At 34.7% G+C, this 22574-nt stretch overlaps 1 protein-coding gene and 1 pseudogene across 3 annotated transcripts; both read right to left on the reverse strand.

The window, feature by feature from the left end:
* Positions 1-225: 225 nt before the first annotated feature.
* Positions 226-2703, reverse strand: LOC133688804 (probable clathrin assembly protein At4g32285; annotated as a pseudogene).
* Positions 2704-12206: 9503 nt separating this feature from the next.
* LOC133689141 (topless-related protein 4-like) lies at positions 12207-21727 on the reverse strand. 3 transcript variants are annotated; one of them, XM_062108913.1, is made up of 26 exons: positions 21569-21727; positions 21296-21421; positions 20975-21154; positions 20600-20713; positions 20345-20503; positions 20074-20251; positions 19863-19983; positions 19223-19335; positions 18725-18893; positions 18493-18596; positions 18328-18397; positions 18146-18219; positions 17883-17978; positions 17718-17813; positions 17114-17241; positions 16763-16997; positions 16254-16418; positions 16030-16122; positions 15757-15903; positions 15095-15205; positions 14761-14940; positions 14218-14346; positions 14040-14135; positions 13458-13646; positions 13057-13223; positions 12207-12938 (listed from the first exon to the last, which is right to left on the reverse strand). In XM_062108913.1, exons 2-26 carry the CDS (start codon positions 21373-21375, stop codon positions 12737-12739), a joined length of 3396 nt encoding a protein of 1131 aa, XP_061964897.1. In that variant the 5' UTR covers positions 21376-21421; positions 21569-21727; the 3' UTR covers positions 12207-12736. The 3 variants fall into 3 exon arrangements, with proteins under 3 accessions (XP_061964897.1, XP_061964898.1, XP_061964896.1); XM_062108914.1 differs by having other exon boundaries at positions 12207-12935; positions 19223-19338; XM_062108912.1 differs by having other exon boundaries at positions 19223-19338.
* Positions 21728-22574: the final 847 nt, after the last annotated feature.

Genomic DNA, 22574 nt, shown 5'->3' on the forward strand with positions numbered 1-22574 from the left:
AAGTTCAAATTCTCCCAGCAAGGAAATTTTCATCAGTTTGAAACGTGAGAGTGGAAAATCAAGGCATGAAGCAGAGGTTCTGTAACTCCCAAATTCAGACGGGGTTGCCTTCTACAAGAAATTTATAGGCATGCCTCCTGCAAGAACTTGAACAACAATGTAAGCTACCGAGAGACATAAGAAGACACGTACGACTGATGGTTTCATTTCTGTCTGAAAATTCGATGGCAAAAGGAGGAAATAAATAATGTCCATATTGATTGTAATATTACACTTTCAGAATCTTGTCTCTCCCTGTGATGCAACTAATTACTAATTATATAAAAGAATCACAATGGCCACCATTATTTACTTGCAAAAAATCTTCACAGAGTGATGCAGATTAGGGAAAAAAGTATGATAATGTGCATCATTGGAAATGCAAGCAGGTCATCGAGACAAGCGACTTAATAGGACGGATAGTAGTACCCTCCCTGATGCCCCATGCCATTGACTGTGACATCCCATAAGGCATCGTCATTGGATGAGGATTAGAGCCATAGAAACCAGAGGCACCATTAATCTTGGCCAAACTCACTTGACCGTGCATCCCATCCCTTCCGTAATGTTGCCAGAGCTTCTGTTCACTTGCTAGCAAATGGTGTTTCATCTCCATGTCTGCTATCTGCACATAGGAAGGAGGTGGAACTGCAAGGGAAGCAGCAAATGGATCCTGGTTTCCGACTGGCTGTATTGTCTCATCAGGAGCAGGCAATGCCAAAACTGGTGTTGCACTCTTGCCCACACCAGGCAATGCCACACTACTTGCACTACCGCCAGTCAGTTGCCATGTGCTTACATGTTGCCTTACTAGCCCCTGATCATACATTCCATTCAACAGCAAAGGATCAAAACCACCTCCTAAAGTAGCTTTCTGTTTCGATAGATTGCTAGCAGATTCCACTAATGCCATTTCCCAATCTGCTTGACCACTCTGAGCAGTTGGGGTCTGCCATGCTGAAGTTACCTCAGGCTCTCCATCTGATGAGAATGCTACCCACGCACCATTTGTATTTGTAGTTGGGGGTCCAGAGAACAAAGCCAAATCCAATTTGTTGCCCTGCTCATCTGCCGAAATGCCATCATCCTTTAGATTTATGAAATCTTCTGTCACCTGTTGAGGCTGTGGCTTAGGCTGCAGCTCAGGAGGGGGTGGAGGGGTATAACTCTCTGGTGGAGGAAGAGCCTTGACCTCATTCATTTCGGGCTCTTGTTCTCGCTTAGCCGGAACGTTCTCCCCCATACTTCTCTCAGGATTCTTAGTTCGCCTATTCGTCATTTCTTGCAAGAACACCCCAAGGGTCCCCAAAAGATTTTCAGTAATCTTCTTCACTTCAGGGTACTTGGATGATCTTCCAATTCCCATATCCTTGCACCAACCATAAAACATCACCAGCTCATCAATTATCTTGGCTGCACCAGCATAAATATCAAAACCTTTAAGACAATATGCATACTCCATCTCAGTAAATCTATCCAACAATACCCCCAACGCCTCACAAATCTCAGTGTATAGCCCAAAACTCTCCTTCGCCATCTGGTAAAGGGCTACAAGCACCAATCTATCATTCTTGGCCATTCCTGCAGTTGGTCTACAAGCCAAAACTCTATCAAGGATCCTCAACTACTGGCCCAGTATGCCTAAGAGCCTCTCCGTCTTCCTTTCCCTAATTGGCGTTACCTCCTCCTTCTGTTCTCGCTTAACCATATCACCATTCAAATCTCCATAAGACCTCGATCTCCTAGGCATCCCATACTCATAATCATTCCTATTCTCTCTACGTCCAAACTCATCATCACCCTCATCAAATTTTCTCTCGTCCTCTCTCACTTTCCTCTCAAAAACAGCAAACTCAACCTTCTCATCAAGATACATTGCGTAAAACCTCACAAACCCCGTATGATCCCATGAGTTCGGATGCGCCTCGTCTCTAAAACCCGACATATTCAAAACACGCATCCCTCTCCTCGTGGCGTACAATATCTCCTCCTCAAATAAAGGGTGCCCAACAATCAAAACCCTATGAACAAGCATCAAAGCCTTTAAAGCCACAATCCAATCACGGGTTTTACGTATCCTTTTCGATATAGTAGCCACACAAGCATTCACATAACCACTTGAACTCGAAATAAGACTTATAATCTCCCTGTAATACTTCTCAGCAGCAGGATCCTCATCATGACTAGTAGCTTTAATAACCAAAACCTCAAGTTCTGGTGATGCATTCGCTGCCACTTTCGCTATACTTATACTTGTTTGATCTTTTACAGCCCCAATTGCTTTACGTAGTGCCATTTTCTATTTTTGCAACAACTAACTCAGTACCTTTATCATAAAAAAAGAAAAAATAATCGAAGTCTTAAATCTTTTTAGCTAGTGTTCATATCAAACAACCCTAAACTACATCTTTATCAATAAAACTACAACTGGAGTGTTTATCATATAACCTTTCTTGATCAGTCAAAATCAGATAAAAAAAAAAGGAAAAGACAGTACCTTTGAAGAGATTGCTCTGGAGGTGGAAATGAGAGATCTGTGGTGATGATGGCTACTGTGTATATCCAAGAAGAGATTGACACTGTGGTGAAAGAAAGATTCCTCTCTTTTTTCTCTCTTTGAGAGCTGTTTCTTTATTTATTTATTTATTTATTTATTTATTTATTTATTTATTAGAGGCAACAAAGGCGGGCTTCGAAAAAAACGCTGCGTTTGATGAATTTGATATTTCGTTTTTGAAAAAGCAATTTCTTGTAACGCTGGGTTTTTTTTATTATTATTAATTATCTTGCACTTAACGGATTAAGAGGGAGGAGGAGATTTCTTTTTCGTTTTAATTAAGTTATGAGTTTGAAATCTTTTTCAAAAAGTATATGCCACCCTCTTCCTCTGATAGAATTTGCCTTATATGGGATGAATGGATCTTGCTTGTACGTCATTTATCAAAGGATGTGAGATGTGATCTGATTTGAGGATATATATATATATATATATATATATATATATATATAATCCATTGATATAAGGCATGTGTTATGGTTTTTTTTCTGAAATGTTAATTTGTGTTTGATAATGCTAGATTTATTTAATTCTTTTGTTAAATAATAAGATAATATATATCAACATTCTTTATTTTTTAATACGAGAAATTTATTAAATTAATTGTTATAGTCATTAAATACATGGCTTAACAAATAAAAGTGCATAAAAATTTAAAAAAGGCATGAACTATCCAACAAAACTAAATTCACAATTGAATCAAGTAAAAAGATCCTGATAAAAAGAAAAAGCTCTAACCAAGCGACTAAGTCATTTTCTCTAAAAACTCCTTGCTTTGACAAATGATTCGCAACATGAATTTTTTATATATAGACATGATTAAAGCACACAGAATTAAACCTATTGCATGCATTGAAAATATTATTGAATTATATTTGAAGGTGTTAAAGTTGCATAATATTTTTTTTCTTTAATTCAAGTTATTGCATTGTAAAAATCTGACTCCACAACCCATTGATTTATAAGAACATAGCAAAAATCAATACTCATAAGCATATCTTTTCTAATTGTCATTACCCCAGCTTCATTAGAATCGATATTACTTGTGGAACAAAACCAATACAAAGAAATCTCCCTTCATGATCTTTGAGAAAACCACCACCAATTCCTAAAGGTCTTGGTTTGTCATTTGATGACGCATCAACATTCCACTTCAACATACCTATAGCAAGATGTATCCAAGATGAATCATTTCTTTTATTTGTTCTAATAATCCACATAAGAAGACCATCTAAAGAACAAAATAAGTTTGACCCACTATAGTAGAAATTCACATCATTGTATTTTGCCCAACTAGCAACTCGATGAAAAAGAGAATAATACAAATCATCCAAGAGTGTTTTTTTCTCATTAAAAATCAAGTTATTGTGATCATTTCAAACAGACCAAACTATACTAAAAAAGAACAAATATTTTTTTAATGTAACAATTACTATATTAATATGTTAAAAACTAATATAATCAAACCTTCAAATGAATCCTACCAAAATATCATAGTATCTTGTATCAGCATCACTATTAATGTCACAATCATTATAGATCTATAAGGTAGTGTTTGGTTACTATCTTAGGACAGAATGGATGAAGACAGTGGAGACAAAAATATGTTTAGTTAAAGAGACAAAGATGTAAAAACAAATTTTTCTCTAGGATAATTTTAGAGTGAATTTCTGTACTTTCAAAATAAAAGGTATGAGGGGAAAAGTTTTCAAAAATAATATTTATTATTTATACTCCTAAAATATCATTGTAAAAAACTTTCAATTCCAAAATTATCCAACTAAGACATGTAAAAATAAAAATAATTATTATCATAATTTTAAAACTTAACTCGGGGGTCAATCCAAAGCAAAACCCGGATCACTGATCGAAGCCTGGGAAATGGGTCAGGTTAACCCGAGTTAGTGTAAAAATAAAAAAAATTATTATAATAGTTTTAAAACCTAATTTGAAATTCGATCTAGGGCAAAGCCTATCATAGTTTTAATACTTGATTTTGGGGTCAACTCAGGACAAAGTCTTGGTCACGAAACTGGTGGGTCAACTCGGGTTGACTTGAGTCAATATAAAGATAAAAGTTATTATTATCTTAGTTTTAAAACTCGACTCGGGGGGTCAATCAGGGTAAGGCCCTGGTCACAGGTTGGAAGGATCAACACGGGTTCACCCGAGTAAATATATAGATAAAAATAGTATTATTATAATTTTAAAACTTGATTCGAGAACCAACCCAATACAAGGTTCAAGTTATGGGTCAGGAATGTCAAATCGGCTAACCTAAAATTTTTAATTCTTTTTTAAATCAATGGGTTTTTTACCAATATTTTATCTTGAGTTGACCTAGATTTTTGACTGGGATAGGTTAAGTCAATCTTTTATTTATTTTTCTTAAACTCTGACCAATTCAGACCCCAAATCAACCTATCAAGTCAGTCCTGGTTTTATAACTAGGTTTATTTTAATATTATTAATTTCAACACTCGATATAAACTAAAGTAAAAAAAATATTGAATTATGTTTTTTAAATATGTAAGTTTGATAACAATATATATTAAGAATTTTTCATATTTTATTTTATTCATTCCTGGCAAACACCTCTCATTTAATGGCATCGTATCCTAGGATCTAACCGCTAATTTCCCGCCAACCTACATTTCTTTATGTTTTATTGTTCTCCCTCGACCCCAACCTAATTTCAATCATTGATCTAATTCATTCCAAAAAAAAATGTTGACCCTCTAAGTTCACTCAGTAAACACCAACCATCATTTATCTCTCAAAGAAACTACATTCATCTCTGCCACCAAATTCAATAAAAAGGGAGGCAATTTATTACAATTAATTATAAGAAAAGTAAAGGTTGTTGTTGTAAGTTGGATTCAACAAGATTAGCAGGAACTATTCATATATAATTCATATATTGAATATGGCAGTTAACAGTTAAAAAAGTAGTTAGAATAGTCAAGAAGTAGTTAAGATTGACGAGAGAATTAGTTAGTTTGTTAGAAGAATAAATAGTTTATGTATATAAGCATTGTAAGAATTTTCATGAGGGGCAAGTAATAACATAACATAAATACATTCATTTCTTCTTCTTTATTCTTTTCTTTCTCTTTTGATGTATTCTTTTATTTCTATTGTTAGGCTTTAAGCCTAACATATTTGAAATCTATATTGAAATGCATCGCATAAATTCTCACTCTCAAACCCTAACTTTCAATCCACTTCTCTCTTCATCCTCACCATCCCTAACTACTTCAAAGACTTCATTAGATTATACAGTTACCACATTGACTATGTCCATGAACTCCTCTTCATCAAGTACTATTAAAAACCCTAATTTATCATCTTTGTTATTGAAAGCGCTAATTTTTTACTGTTAAGAGTAGAAAACTGAATTATTATTATTATAAAAAGCCTTAATTAGGTTGTACTGTGCAATTTTTATTCAGGAATCATGGAATGGAAGATAGGAACAATGTGTTAATAAAACTTAATATCAAGTAACGACTGATAGATTCTATAATAGTTTCAATGAGAAGCAATTCTCGTCTTCTGAGGTTAGTTTGAGATTATGCTTTTTTGTGTGCTAAGTAAATTATTGAATATAAACATGGTTGTTTTATAGTGCTGATTTTTATAGGCAGAGATTTTCCTCATTCCATGGAATACATGGGATTTACAAAGATAACTAGCACTCTCCCAAAAGAATTCACTAAGTTACCTACTTGTCTAATTTTATTTTTTTTTTCCAGTAGTAGATTTGTTTTTTGTTTCCTTTACCCTTTTTATTTTTTTTTTAAATAGGGTGAGAAAGTGCTGCTATATAAGATCTGTTATATGGTTGGCTTTGATTTATGAACTTCTTTTTTGGTATAGATTCTTTTTTTCTAATAATGCAATGATATTCAGCAAATAATAAGGCAACAAAAAAGAGAGACAGTAAACATAAAAGATTTGGCAAAACAAAGTTTTCAATTCAACTTTAGAATCTGCTAGCACAATACATCAATAAAGCATATGTTTACCAGACAAGTGATAATGGAAAGCTAGGTCACTTTGTCATGAGCATCTTCATTCAAAGTGGATAGCACTTTCAGATTCCTTAAAAGAGAACATAAGGCAGCAATGGGGAGTTAAAAAAACACATGCAAACTAAATGACAGATTCTAGCTAGCACTAATAAATAACTTTAGGTAGTTTTGATTTAATTTTTGTTGTTTTTATTTTATTCAAGCTTTTGTATCTTATTTGGTCATGTTTAGACCATTAGCTCTTTAATTTTAAGAAGTATAAATACCCTTTTGAAAGGGAATGTTAAAGGAATTCTAGACTTTTGATTAATAAAATGAAATTATATGTTTGAGAGGATTCTCACACTTTAGTTCTTGAATGAACTGAAAGTCAACATATCAAAAAATAATTATCTACATAATATTTTTTTATACTTCTTGTTCGTGATTTTTTTATAATCGTTAGGTGGGGGTTTTATTTCCAATAGTGTTGGTGCTTTAATTTAATGTAGTTGTTGTGTCACATTTTATATCCTTAAATCTGATTCTAAGCCTTTCCAGGTTTATGTTAATATTCATTGTGGGTTACATGATTACGTGATCGTAGGATTCGCATCAGAGCTTCTTTAGGATCTCACTCTTTATTGGAAGGTGGTTAGTGGTCTTATCTAACTCACCATAATCAAGCTTGATATCTCTTATATTGTTCACATTATCAACAAGTTCATCCAAACCCCCTGACATCTCCACTTCGCTATTGTTTGTTGCATCATTCAAAACATCCTAGACACATTTAGTCATGGCTTATTCTTCTCTAGTGGCTCTTCACTTCAGTTACAAGCCTACTGTGATGTTGATTGGGCTGGTTGCCCGTGAACTAGAAAATTCACTATCGAATGGTGTTTATTTCTTGGTGATGCTTTTATCTTTTGGGAATGCAGGAAGCATGATAGTATCTCCGAGTCCTCCACTGAGATAAAATATCGTGCCATGTTTGTTGCCTACTCTAAAATCACCTAGTTGTGTGGTCTCCTCACAAAGCTTGGTTTGTTTCAAGTTCACCCTACTCCACTACATATCGATAACACTAACACCATCCAAATTGGATATCAAACTCGTCTACCACAAGCATATATAGCATATGTCATAATTCAATTTTTGACCTTTTATATTTTAATTATTTTTATTACTAAAAAATGATGAAAAACAAGTAAAAATAAAATAAATAAAGAATGAATTAAAATTTGGGTTAAGGGCAACATGATTGGAAGTTTAAATATTTAATTAAACTCTTGACTAGTTTAATTAATCAAACCAAGGGCTTAATTGATCTTGGAATTAATTTAATTAATCCAATTAAGAGTTTAATTGGAGAATTGATAAGTTTTAGACTTAATTGAGCTTGAAATTAACTTATTCAGGGACTTAATTGAAGAAATATTAAAGTTTGGGGTTAAAATTACAAAATTAAAATCCAAGGACTACATTGAAAATGGCGCGCAATGCAGGGGGCTAAGTATAGGCTTAATTACAAAACTTTTAAAACTTCAAGGGCTAAAATGAAAATAACCATTAAACACCAAAAACGGTGCCGTTTCTAGACACTGTTCATCTTCCTCAGCAGTTCAGCCGCCCACCGCCACCATTACACGTGCAATCAATGGATGAAACGGCAATGTTCTCTGGCTATAAAAGCCAGAGAACGAAAGGCCACAAAGGGAAGAGAGGGCAGAACCGAGGGGCTGAGAGGGAGAGACAAAAAAAAGAGCCACGAACGGCAGAAAACAAAGAACGCAGGGGGATAGAGAAGGGAAAAAAAAAAGGAGAAAACACCGAGGAGCAGAAATAAGAAACCCCTAAAACAGAGACAAAAAATAGTACACACAGCAAAACCCAGAGGAAAAAACCCAGAAAATAGGCGAAGAACAGAGACGGAGAGAAACAGAACCAGGGGAAACAGAGAAACAGAGAACGATCAGAAAGAAAGAAAACGAAAAAGGAAACAGAAGGTTATTGTCTAGCCAGCGCGCCTTCGCCATCACCATCGTCTTCGTCCCTTTCGTTTCCTGCACTGAGGTAAGCCCCGCTCCCTTTGCATTTTAATTCACTGCTACAGTGGCAGTGAATTATAATTCACTTGCTACTGTAGCAAGTGAATTATAATTCATGGGTTACTGGTCTAGACCAGTGACCCAACCGAGTCAGTTGGGTCCAGCCCAGCCCATGTGGGCTGAGCTGGGCCCAGCCCCCAAAATAAAAAAAAAATAAAAAAATAAAAAGTAGAAAAAATAAAAAAATAAAAAATGTGTATACATGAATAAAAATAATATAAATTTATTGTTTTATTCACTAACGCAAGAGTCATGAATAAAAATAGCGGTTTAAATTTATATTTTTTTTCTTTCATTGTATTTTATCTTATTTAGCTAGAAAAATAAAAAATATGTGCATGCATAAAAATAAATTTATTTTATTAGTCTATTCACTGGCGCTAGAGTCAGGAATAAAAATACTGATTTAATTATTTTTTTATTTATTTAACTACATAAAAAATAAAAAAATATGTGAATGCGTAATAAAATGAATTTATTTATTTTTTAATCACTAGTGTTAGAGTCAGGAATAAAAAATATTGATCTGAATTTATTTTATAGATACGTAATATTTACCGTCGCCAGAGTTGGAATTATCCGTAGTTGAATATTCACTGGCGCTAAAGTCAGGAATATTGCAAGTAAACCATCAGAGCATAAACCAATAAATATTTAGCAATTTAAGACAAAACCAGCAATACAGCCTGCCTCAGGCAGGACGTTTAAGGGGTGATAATATCTTCTATTTTACGTAACCAATTCCGAACCATAAAATCTATGTTGACTAGTTAGGGTTCCTAGTGACTATAATACTAGGTAGCGACTTCTTAAACAAGACATTTTTCCTAAAAGAACCAAATGCCAGAAATCTGTTTTTTTTTTTTCCATAATCAAGAGATTATTTTTAGGGCCGTCGCGATATTGGGTGCGACAGCATATATGGATTGATTGTCACTCTATTCGGGAGGCCTTTGATCGCAAATTTATTACCCTTCCATATATCTCCACTAATCTACAAATCATGGATATCTTTACCAAAGCCATGACATGTCAATAACATCATTTTCTTGCTAGCAAATTGATTCTTGTAGATTTACCAGCATCAATTTAAGAGGTGCATAAAAGGAAAGTTGGTCATTTAAAGCCCAGCAGATTTTATACCTTGTATAGCTTTTACAACTAGTTTCTTTGTTTGTAAATCTTTTCTTTATTAGATATACTAGTTGTAGGTTAATTGTATATGATAGTTTCAATATTCTAAAGGCTAGAAATCAGTACGTACAGATTTTATACTCTTGTATTTTTTTATATAATGAAAACTCTCCATTGAGAGAGAGCATTTTTTCCTTAAAAGCTCTAAGTTTAATAGATATGAATGGTTAAATATATAGCATTACTCTTCTATATATATACATATTCGATAACTACTTACATTTTTTTTATATTTTGACCAGTTTATGGAACTACTAATTTTTAGTTATTGAAGCAAAAGGTTTCCGTTTCTATTTTATTCAACAAGGTAAAAATTCATTTTCACTAGATTTCACACAAAGCTATACTTAGGTGCTTAAATCAATGATCATTCCCCCGAGAATTAGTAATCGTTCTAGAAAAGAAAACGCAAATAGCTAAGAAAATGGATGTCCTAATATTACAGACAAATTCCCTTCTTGGTCATTTGATTTTCCTTCAAAAACTTCACCAATATTTTTAGAGTTTTTAAGAAGTGTGTCTTAGACATATGCTACTTATATAGGTGAAGACAAACATCATTACAAGCTACAACACAGTTTGTCCTATATGGGTTTGAAGGAAAAGTTTGGGCCACTATTCAATTTTACTTGCACTTGTGTGAACTTAGGCTCGGTTTATCTTTGGTTTTTAGACTTATCTTTTATTTTGACTTTTAGACAAGTACTAGTCTTGTGGTCCAAGCTACGCCGTCATCCTATTAATTTTTTTTAACGTACATTTTGATGTTTAGGCAACGGTAGTATTTGTAAAGAATTAAGAAAAACTTAATACTTGATTCATTAATTTAGCTGGATATGAAGTAATATAATAATCTGATTTAAACCATAAACAACAATAACAAAGGAACTAAACAAAAAATAATAATAATAAATAACTAATACAAATAAATAGTCAATATCATACTGAAAAAAAAAATCATGAGACTTACTGTCATTTTATTGTGGTCTATGTCCACAACCAGAATACATTGCTAAAAATACATGACAACATTAAAAGAAGCTATATGGATCACTAGAGCAACGCCGCGGAAAAGAAAACCAAAAAAAAAAGATGATTATCTGTCTATATTCAACAGATTAATTCTATTTAACTTGAAAATAAAATTTATCTATAAAAATAAAATTTTAGAACACCAATATTAAAAGGCCCCCATCGCCAGTTAGCTTTTTTTTTTCATTCTAAGGATAGATAGGTTATTTTGCTGTGCATTTTTTATGGAAAAAAAAAACTCCAAGTAGAAACTAAAATTATTACTTTAAAGGGTAGTGACGTAAATTTATAATACAATTAAAACACAAAAATACCCATCTTATCCCTACTCAATTTTAGAACACCAAGATTATCCTAATCTAAAGACTATTTTACTCCTAAACAATTTTCAAGAGTTTTTTTTTCAAATGCCAAGAAAAAAAAAATCAATATTCCCATCTATGTTGAACTGTATTTAGGTGAGCACTTTTAGATTTTTTTTTTTTTTTAATTGTTACGGACTGGTAACGTTCCAGTTTTGCCAAAACAATCCAAACAATGATAGCATCTCAACCACATAAAATGATGTTTAGAATTGACCACTCACTCACCCGGCTTTATCCAGAACTGGAGTAAATTAATGAGACTTGGCATCGACCTCTTTCTTTATCTTGAACGAGATCAGTGTTCTTATTTATGGTGCATAACATTAACAGACAGGTCCCCTCTCTTTTTCAGAAGACAATACTTAGGGATCTTCCAGCCCATTGAGATATTGATTTGCTAAATTTCCCACCAAAAGCACCAATAGAACTCCTACGAGGAACATGTTTTATAGTGTAATAATAATTGTTTTTTAAATAATTTTATACTAAAATACATGTAAATTTAAAAATTATGTTTAACATCAGTACATCAAAACATACAAATCATATTAAATTTTAATTTAAAAAAATAATTTTTAAAAAACACAGTTTGTACGGATATAATTGTATCCTGAATGATGCATTGAAATAGACAAGAAAAACTAAAAAACAAAAGACGGACGAAATTGAACTGGGAGAGATCGGACTGATTACTGGACACCTTGGGAACATGTTAAATTTCCTCGGACTACGTCAGGTAAACCAGCTCGGCACATCCTTGGCGGACCAAATATAAAAAAGTTTCACGAGGGGTGGCCTAGGCAGGCAACACCAAGCAAGGGAGATGGCCCGTGCCAAGCCAGGAATCTAAATTCTTGATAGAATCAACTATGGAGAAGGGTCGGAGAAAACGAGGTGCAGAAAACACATACTTGTAATAATTAAAACGAGATAACAAAGGAGTCAAACGCCACGAATATCTTCGGCTCGGAACTAGAGAAAAATGAAATTAAATTAGATGACCATTTCTGAAACTAGATAAAAATGGCAGATAAAACAACCAGTTCCCCTGGCCAAACCAACTCAAGTTTCTTCCTAAAAATAACCTTTCAGATTCTATAGTCGGACCTTCACCTTCAGTTTTTCTTTACCTTTCTCTCTCTTCTTTTTTTAGTTGACTTTTGAAATGTACAGTCATAAACCCTTGCTTCTCCAGTCATTTCTAATGAGGGCAACTGAGAACATCTTGCTCTTCTGAGAAGCAAAGTGATTCCACTGGCGCTTAAACGAACTCTCTCTATCCTGGATGCAAGTATACTGAACCTACAGTACCTAATTTCCGCAGCTTCCCCTTGAAAATCGCATTGTGGTGGGCCCAGGGAGCGGGACTGCATGGAAGGCATAGACAATAAAGGTCCTTGTTGAAAGCCGTGCGCACATGACTGGCTACCTTTGAGCTTGTTCAGAACCAGCAGCGCCAGCAGTTGCACTAGGGCCAGCACCATTTTCAACTGGAGGCGAGGTCCCCCATTTTCCTTCCGACTCCAATGGTTCAAGCACATGAACTCCACCATCTGTTAGTCCTAATGCGAATTGATCAGGCTCGGAGGGATGTGCAGCAATGACAAGAGGATATACTCTTAAGCTGCTAAAATTACATCATTAGACAGAGCAAACAAGCAATAGTATTGAAATAGTTAGAATCTTCTACAAAAGGAAAAAAAATCAAGAAACCAAAAAAGATGGGAGGGGAAAAAAGCAGTAACCTTGGATTAGGAGGTAAATAAGCAGTAGAACTTATTCTGCATCTCAATCTGAGTGTTGAAGCAGTGAGAACAACAACACTTCCATCTTCAAAGCTAACAAATATGGACTGGCTATCACAGGAATATGTAGCATGTGTGATTGGACCGCTTGCTTCTTGACGGAACCACTGTATTAAGAGGATACAGTTTCATAGAAAAGAATGTCAGGAGCTTGGGAGACAAAATTCCCAAAACTAAAAATTACCAACAAATATTTGCAACACCATTTCACTATATGCATGCATAACATCATCTCGAGTGATTAGAATCCAGGCGACACTTTCCCACTTGAAAGAAATGATATAAATTGTATGAAATAACAAATGAGCGCAACTGTAATATTCCCAGAAACTACACCAAACCTGCTTTTGGCATTCCAATTTAGGTGCTTCAAATATAGCTATCTGTGTTTCATGAACGGAAAGCAAATGTATCTGGTCAAGGTGAAATTGAACACGCGTATCTGCAAGAGAAGGTGCAACTCGTCCAGAAGGAATTTGCAAGAATTTACTAGCTTGCTTCTCCCAAGCATCTGTGCTCCAAACACACAACTGTAGATGGAAAACACGTGCAGAACCGAGTGAGTAATTCCAACATTGAACACTTGATGATCATACAAGCTACTTTATATGAGCCAATCAGATACACAAGGGGATAAAAGATCGCAGAATTCTATGATATAGAAAGCCTAATAACAGAAGCATTACAAAAGGTATATGAAATTAAAAAAATCCAAGAAAAAAAGTTTCCAGATAAAGCTCAAAATCATTGTCCATAAAATGATCTCAAGACCAACTGCCACAAGACAAGCCTTTCCATGTTACTGCCATTTGCTACATCAGTCCTCTAGACTTCTCTGAAATCCATGACCTTAAATAATAGGGCTTAATTGCTTATTCCACGGTAACAGACACACAAGGACTTACATTACCAATAATTCTTACCTGAGAGTCAGCTCCAGAAGACACCAGGACATTTAGAGAGTGAGAGAAGGCAAGGCCTGTAATTCTTTTCTGATGACCTTTTAACTTTGTTTTGACCTGTGAAATGGAATATTTCAAATTGTTTACTCATGCTTTTCTAACTCCAATAAAAAAAAAATTGAGGTATCAAAGCAAATACCTCATCAACCCTAACGTTATAAATTTGTATAGAAGAGTCCTCCATGCCAATAGCTATGATATTGTTGTCCTGAGGGTGAAATGCTAAAAACGTTGCAGCTGGTGGTGGGGCCATGAATGTAGTCATTGTCTGCAATCAAGAAAAATGGATAAAAAAATATAACAAGGACAGAACAGAATGTATAGCAAAACTAGTATTGAATGTGTTGACAACAAGTCTCCACTGAAAAAGCCACCCTTTTCATCTGCAAACTGGTAATTAGCCCTAAATATTTGTTTGTTCCACAATTTAATAAGGAAATATAAATAGCAATAACTTCATCTGGTATATCTTCCAAACACTTTGGTTTTCCAAAAGGAAATGTCAGTTTTAGGTTGCTAAAAAAAATAAGTTAAGGGTACAAATTTAACTGCAACAAGCATCATAGACCATTCATTGACAAAGTTCCCTAAATCATGCCATGCTCTTATGGCATCACACAAAAAATTCAATCAAGCACAGAGAATGGAGCTTAAATTGAGAAAATAGTAATAGAACATTTACCTTAAATGTCATCATATTGAAAAGAGAAATTTTCCCTCCTGAAGCAGACATGACATAAGAATCATTCTTTGAAAGTGCAAAGCATGGAACAGCATCTTCAGGGTTTGTGTCGCTAATATCATTAGTCATCAAAATTCCACTGGAAGGCTGCCATAATTGAGGTGGTACACTGGCATTGGCCTAGAACAGGTAATAAGAACTTTGTTAAAGGCAAGGTTTTTAAAATCAACAGAACAATATAGACATGCTACTTTCCACCAAGTAAATTTAAGTACCTTCAAAGCACAAACCTTCCAACATTATTAAGAAAAAAAAGCTGACACGATAAAAATACCTTCCCAGACGGATTTCGATCATTTCGCTGCCACTTCCAAAGCTTGTGCACTGCATTAGACGCTAATGCCAATATGGCAACTCCTGAATTTGTATAAATTAATCTAGACACCTGAAACAATTGTCACCAAACCCATATAATTACAACTTACAAGTCGTTAGCTTCAAGAATATCACATACAAAGCAATCTCAAATGCATAAAACTTCAGCTGCAGAACAAGTACAAGGAAAAACTACCAAACAAGCTAAGAATTTCAGCTGCAAAAAACAAAAATTAAACAAAGAAAGTTTAAAAATTTGACCAACAGACAAACCTAAACCATAGCTGCTAGTGTTTGCCACCAAAAAAGCAAGTGCTAACATGTAAGAAAGTGCGCATCCAGCATAATATGATCTAATTATCTCATTGCATTTAATAAAATGTTTCACAATTAGTGATATGAACTTGCATGTCAACTTATTATGGCCCGCCACAGTGCCACAAAATATTCACATACATAGACAGATCAGAAGGGAGGAAAACAACAGTATAGCAGCAAACTACTGTGTTAAGTTTTCAGCAGTATTATTCAGGAGCACAATCATTTTTCTAACATGAACATGACATGAATAAATAGCACATTAACATCATTTTAATAAAATTTGCAAAAAGTAAACCATACCCTCATGGAAGTCAAGCTATCAGGGAGCCTCAGGGAGCGGCACTGTGATGGTTCATTTATTTCTGTTAATTTCCAGATCCTAGATTTCTCAACTGATTCATCTTGAATTTTAGGCTTCACATCAACTAAACTTCGACTGTCACTATTCTGTAGAAACTCAAAACAAAAGGAAAACATCAAATCATTGAATGTGTAAATAGATCCTTTTGCATTGAGATGCATACATGGTAATATGATAAATAAGATTATTCTACAAGGACAGGTAACACCTACCATTCCAACCATGGGTGCTGCAAGAGCAGCTTGATCATCGCCACTGGTTCCAACTGGGGCATTGGCAGGAGGAAAATTGCCTATTGGGGGGGGCTGCATACAAATCATGCATTAAGATAGCTGCCATGAGATGCGGCATGTTCAGATATAATTACTTTCTAAATGCATAACTCTAGAGACATAAAAGGTCCTAAAAATAATTTCCATGCCTATAAAAGTTTTACCTTCACAACAGAAGCAGAAGCAGCTCTAGAAGCATCAAATGTACGATTCTCCACTGTTCGGAGCAGCCTGATCCCATCTGAATTTGCTAGAATTTTGATGCTATTGTCATTTGTTGAGACAGCCAATAGCGTTCCTTCCTTGTTAAATCTAATACAAGCCGAAGCCTGAAAATTTATGATAACAGAGTTGTTAAATGTGAGTGTACTAGTCAGATTTTAAAACTGCTTATTTCAGGTAGAAAATTCATAAGTTATTTATGTTTTATTTTAGTTCCTTTCTTTCAGTAAAACTATTGTTAAGTTTTCCTGATCCTATTGGCTTTTAGTTTCTCCATCTTATGTTTGCCTATATTGCCACATATATATAGCATCTTAGTTGCTCAGGATAAACACAAATTTCAGAAATGGGTTCTCTAGGGCTTTTAGGTTTTTTTTTGTTTACCACTTGATTGTACATCATAAGGGCTTAATCAAACAGATTTAACAAGAAAGGACCATCAGAACTTTACCAGCAATCCACCCTCTGCATCAATACTTGTTAATAGGTTGACGTTATCCATATCCCAAAACTTGATCATGAACTCATCTATAGCCGCCAAGAATCGATTCTTAGTGGTATCAAACTTCACAGCACCAACAGAACGCTTTGCAAGACCAGTATAGGTACGCTTCACAGCTCCTTCGCTTTCATTCCACTCCACCAAGTGTGATTCTCCTTCTTTGTTGGTCCCACATGAGAATAACCTGCAAGTTGTCCATAAAGATGAAATGAATATCTCAGTCGAAAGAAAACAGAATAAGAAATAGCAATCTCTCATCACTGGCAGAAAACAGAAAAGCAATAAAGAATGTACACAAACCTAGTTCCATCAGCACTGTATGCCATTGTGGTAGACGAATTCCCTGGTGCATCATAGTCAACTCTTGAACCCATGTTATCATACAACCATGCCTTTATCTTTCCATCAGCTGCCGTTGAAAAGATAAACTGGGAGAAGGTAAGAAGGAAATAAAATTAAAGAAGAAAAAGGATGGATACTTAAAAAATTGAAGAGTAGCGCCTTTCTCCCTCTCTTTAATACTCTTTAGCCTCACTCTACTCTCTCAAAAATAATTTTACCATTTCCATGCTTCTACAGTATCCAATTCCCCCCTTTATCTCTCTGATCTCCCCTTTCAGTGTTTTTTTTTTTTTCAAACAGTTTTGGTGTGGAAAGTTCCCAAAATATTTCATCTTCTCTGCCTCTGTTTTTACGCATGTCATTTAAATATGATTTCGAAAACCTGTATTTAATTTAAAATTTGACTCAGATTTCTATTCATAAAATTAGAATTTAAACTAGCAATGAATCTCCATTTGCCAACTGCTCACAAACAGATTGCTAATTTTGTTTTAGCATTTATCAATCAGAAATAAGTAAAAACTGGAGGTGGAGAGGGTTCAACTAACATCCTATATATTACCTGAATATTTTCCTTGTGATGTGGGCACACAGAATATACAGGTGCCTCATGACCTAGAAAATTGAACAGTCTAGTCCCCGCAACCGCATCCCAAACCTGCAGATTCACGAACACTTAAAAAACACCATTATGTAGATGCTATAAATAGAGATGTAAGAAACATACCCTGATGGTCCTGTCCTCGCCACAAGTGACGATCGCAAGTTGTTTGTTTGGGTAAGAGAAAGCAAGATCATTGACACTCCCATTATGAGCATCAATCTAAAACACAAGGAAAATTGACAGTAAATTTCAGTATGTATCCACAGGATTACAGCATGATAAATGAATACTGCTAGTTTTTTTTTAATCCATGTATTGAAGATAGATGACATTCTCTAGAAATGGAAAGACACTGGACTTCAATGATATCCACTTCAGGCACAAACCTGAAGGTGATTTCGTATGTCATCACCACCATGATAGGAGTATACATGCACAATGTGCTTGGAGTATGCAACACCTAGAAAAGGAAGAAAAAAATAACATATCTGGCAAGTTTACTGGTTTCCATTCAGGAAAAAGTTGTCTTTTAGGTTGAGCAAGCTAGAAACATAGCATTTTAACATACCAAATAAAGTTCCATCGGGACTCCATGCCACACGGTTAACCGATGCTGTATAATCACTGGACAGAGACGCCTACACGATAATCAGTCAGTTAAACTTAACCTGATATAACAGCTCCAGAAAGTATCATAATTACTTCATATTCCATTAAACTTGTTAAAATGTACCTGCAGAGCCCTTGAGTTATGGTCCCAAACCTTGAACTTCTTCCAACCAATCCTTTCTCTGCTGCCCAACTCCCATACCATGACATCACCCATGCTTGTTCCAACTGAAACAGTGAAGCAACAAATGATACAATCTCCAAAACAACTGGCGAATTTGCAAACAGTATGCACGTGCACGCACGCACGCACACCGGTAAAGATGGGAACAGTTCTATATATTGAGGCTGCTTACCAAGAAGAAGAATTTGTTGGAGTGGATGGAAATCCATACTCTTGACAGCAGAACCTTGAGGTAAAGTCATGACAGGATTCTTGGGCAAGTCATCAGAAGAGTAAGAGCTTTGGCCGTGGTTCTGACTTGTATAAGCAATAGGCAGAATGTTAACTGGAAGATTATTGACCTGATAGAATATCCAGTAAAGAAGAAGAATTAGGATAGTTAACAAATTAACTTTTTTTATTCAGCCAAATCTTAGCTCTATCATGAGAAGCTTGATCCCATAATATTTATTGGAATGCACATGCGCACACACCACAGTCCACCTCCAAGCATGAAAATCGAAACAGTTTCAATCTATATCTGCATCCACCTAAATCATCCACCTTGGCATCTCAAAAATCACACTAAGGCGTATTTCCAAATTCATAATAGCAAAGGGCATCAAAGATCATATTAAGGCAAAAACACAGCATAGGAATGTAAAGGACAAGGCCAAGTTTCAGTTGATACCTCATCTGATAATCCAAATGGTCTTGACCTCTTCAACACATGTTCAGAGTCTGCTGTTTGATAGTCAATAGCTGGGTTATTGGTAGGGGGACTCCTAGGACGCTTTAAGAGTGCTACTACAATGAAGATACAAAGAAGTAGAGGCAAATTAGCACACAAGAAACCACGGAAATTAAATGGAAAAGTAGTGTGAAGAAGAGATTGAATCACCAATCAAATTCTCTGCTATGAAATATGAACTTGTGATCATTTAACAAAATATTGTCAATAAAATACTCATACTTCTGTCGAGCCGATAAGATCCTAATAGAATAATGCATATTCAGTATATATATTTGTTTGCATAAAATGCAAACAATAAGAAGTCTAAACATTCCCCTTTGCTAGGGTTATGGTTGGATGAAGGTAACCATCAAGTAAAGATATGATCTTTGAGCAGTACCAATTACCCCTCAGTAATGCATTTCCTCTTTTAAATAAGAGCACATTTCTACTATCATTATCTATATTATTATAGCTAAGACTTCCTTCTTGAGTTTGTACATGTGTGTTATAATAGATTCCAAGGATGTTTGTCAAAGACTGTAAGAACATTAAAAACTATCTAAAGAAGCTGGTTCAAATGTCTGATGTAGTCTACCTGCATTATTAGGAGCAGCCAAGCCCATGGGCCCAGCAGAAGCAGATGGGTGAGGGACAGTAGATGGATTCGCCATCCATCCTGCAAGAGAAGGTGGAATAGTAGGCGTGGGCTGAAATGGCTGCAAGCATGTATATCCGTAGTCATATAAGTTCATAATTCAAAACCAGCATAGATAAACAGGGTAACTCCTTTCAGATTTGTCACTTACTCCATGACCAGTTATTGGAGGAAAACCCCCTGCCTTGGGCACAGCATCCATTAAGGAATTAGTGACAGGGGATGGGGCCCGTGCGCCATTTGGTTGTCCACAACTGTGGTCAACAAATAAAGTCTTTATATCAGGATTAGACCTTGGAGTCTTACAAAGCTGATGTTGCCAATTTAAACTGCAATTCAATGGCAAGGAAAGTGAGTAACAAAAAAAAAACTTCAATACAAAGAGTCAACATACAGAAGCAAGACAAGAAATTCTCAATAACCTTTGATTAATTAAAGTCCGCAATCTAGAATTCTTCAAAGTAGGAAACTGAAGCTTGTCACGGAAAAGAGGGTTAGCCTCTATCAACTTTTTGAGTTCACCAAGCATTATACCCCTAGCAGACTTGGTATCTCCATATTTGGATAGCTGTTCATTATCTCTGCAAATTAAAGTAAACAAACACAGGATATCCAGATATCATCAATAAATTAGGTACAATAGAACAAGACTAACAATTAAAATAAAAATTATGTACCTAAAGTTTTCCAGCGTCAATAACTGCGTAATTTCTTTAAAAAGCTCTTCATTAAACGCTGCAAATACTTTCAAGTCCTTCACTAAAATTTCTACTGCCTTCGCACGATCTCGCCTGCATTTTTTCACCCGTGCAAAAATTATCCAATGCTTCAAAGTAAAATACTGCTACATAGACTACTCCCAGTCTATGTACACCAGACCAATCAAATTAACCGCTACAGTGGCCCCCACTTAGCACAGTGGGCCCATGCAAACAATTAGTTCAGCCTATGTCACGATTACTCGAATCAAAATCATAACCCCCAGAAAGGAAATGTATTAAAAACAAAATCCATATTAATCAACTGTATAGAAAAAGCAAGCAAGCACATACTTGTCCAAAGCTTCAAGGTACTTTTGCTTCCTAATCTCGAAGAAAATCTTCATCGAATATCTATTATCATCAACTTTCGTAAATCCTGACAAATACTTCTCCACTTCATCCCACTCTCCATTTGTCACCATTTCCTCAAAATACCTCATGTTAAAGTAAAACCCTGACTCTTGCTCCAGTCTCCACCCATAAAAAAAATTGACACGAGAAAAAAAAAATTAACAAAACAAATTCTCACCAAATCCAAATCACAATAACAAGAAATGAACCACAAAAAATAAATCAATTTTATCAAAATAAATAAAGTGTAAAATTACGTACCTGTGAACAGTTTCCTTGAATTTCTCTTCCTCGAGAAATTGAAGTATGAGAAACACAAGCTCTCGGCTAAGCGAAGACATAATCACAATTCTTCCAAAAAAAATTTAAAAAAAAAACTCCTTTAACCTGCAACAAACAAAAAAAATCAAAAATTAACTAACTCATAAAGAGATCTAAAACCTCACAAGAATTAAAAACTAAACATACAGAAATCAAACATAAAAAATCATGTGAATTTCCAGAATTCAGAGAGAAATGAACAAATTTCCATACCTGCTTCCAGATCGGAGAAGAATTGTTGTTAAGATAGAGAAAGAACGGACGATATGTCGTTTCACAGCTTTTTTGAACTTTCTCTCTCTAGTTCAAGTTGTTGAATTTTGTGGTTTCTCTCTCTATGAACTCTACTGGTATTTATAAAGAGAGATAGGTTTTAGGGATTTGAGAGGGAGGTATATAGTCAGACAAATCAAATACCCGTGAGAGGAGATGAGATGCGATAATTGGACTAATAAGGCCAGTGATAAGCTACTGTGCTTATACAAGTGATAGGTACTTCTGCCTTTCGGATTTCTTATAAGTCCGTGTTCGTATCAGGCGTTATTAATACGCCGAATATGGACGTATTTCAGCCTGAATTTGCGGGGATTTCCATGTAGAACCACTGAGTTTATTTTCAGTGTTTTATTTACAGGTTTGCCACCTAACCTAACATCTCATTCTGAGCTATTATTTCTTTTAATTATTATTTTTAAATGCCAATTCGTAAATATTTTAATATTAAAATAAAAATTATAATCAATTCTTTATCTCCAAATCAAACCAATAAATTATAAAAAAAAATATTGCCTGTCAACTTTTTCTTGAATAGGAAACCACAATGCCAATTAGCATATAGATTCGCTTACCATATAAGTTAAACTTCAAAAATAGATTTGCAAAAAATTAATGCGTCTTTTCTTAACTCAGAGTATATGTCACTAGCTTTTCTTAAGTTAATTAGTGAATAAATTAAACTATATTATCGCATATATTACTTCTATAAAACATATTCATAATGACAGGTCCAAAAAGAATGCTCTAAGAAAAATAGCATGTTAATTTAACCTTTCTGAATAAAATTTAGGTGAAAATTTTTTTAATTCATGATTGGTGGCAGCTAATCATTATTACTAGATGGTAAAAAAAATTTAATTCATTCTAAAAAGAATAGTATTTACAGATAAATTTTATGAATATCATGAAATAATAATTAGTAATATTCTATTAGTTATTTTAT

The sequence above is a fragment of the Populus nigra genome, chromosome 3 (assembly GCF_951802175.1).
Source record: "Populus nigra chromosome 3, ddPopNigr1.1, whole genome shotgun sequence".
Classification (NCBI taxonomy): domain Eukaryota; kingdom Viridiplantae; phylum Streptophyta; class Magnoliopsida; order Malpighiales; family Salicaceae; genus Populus; species Populus nigra.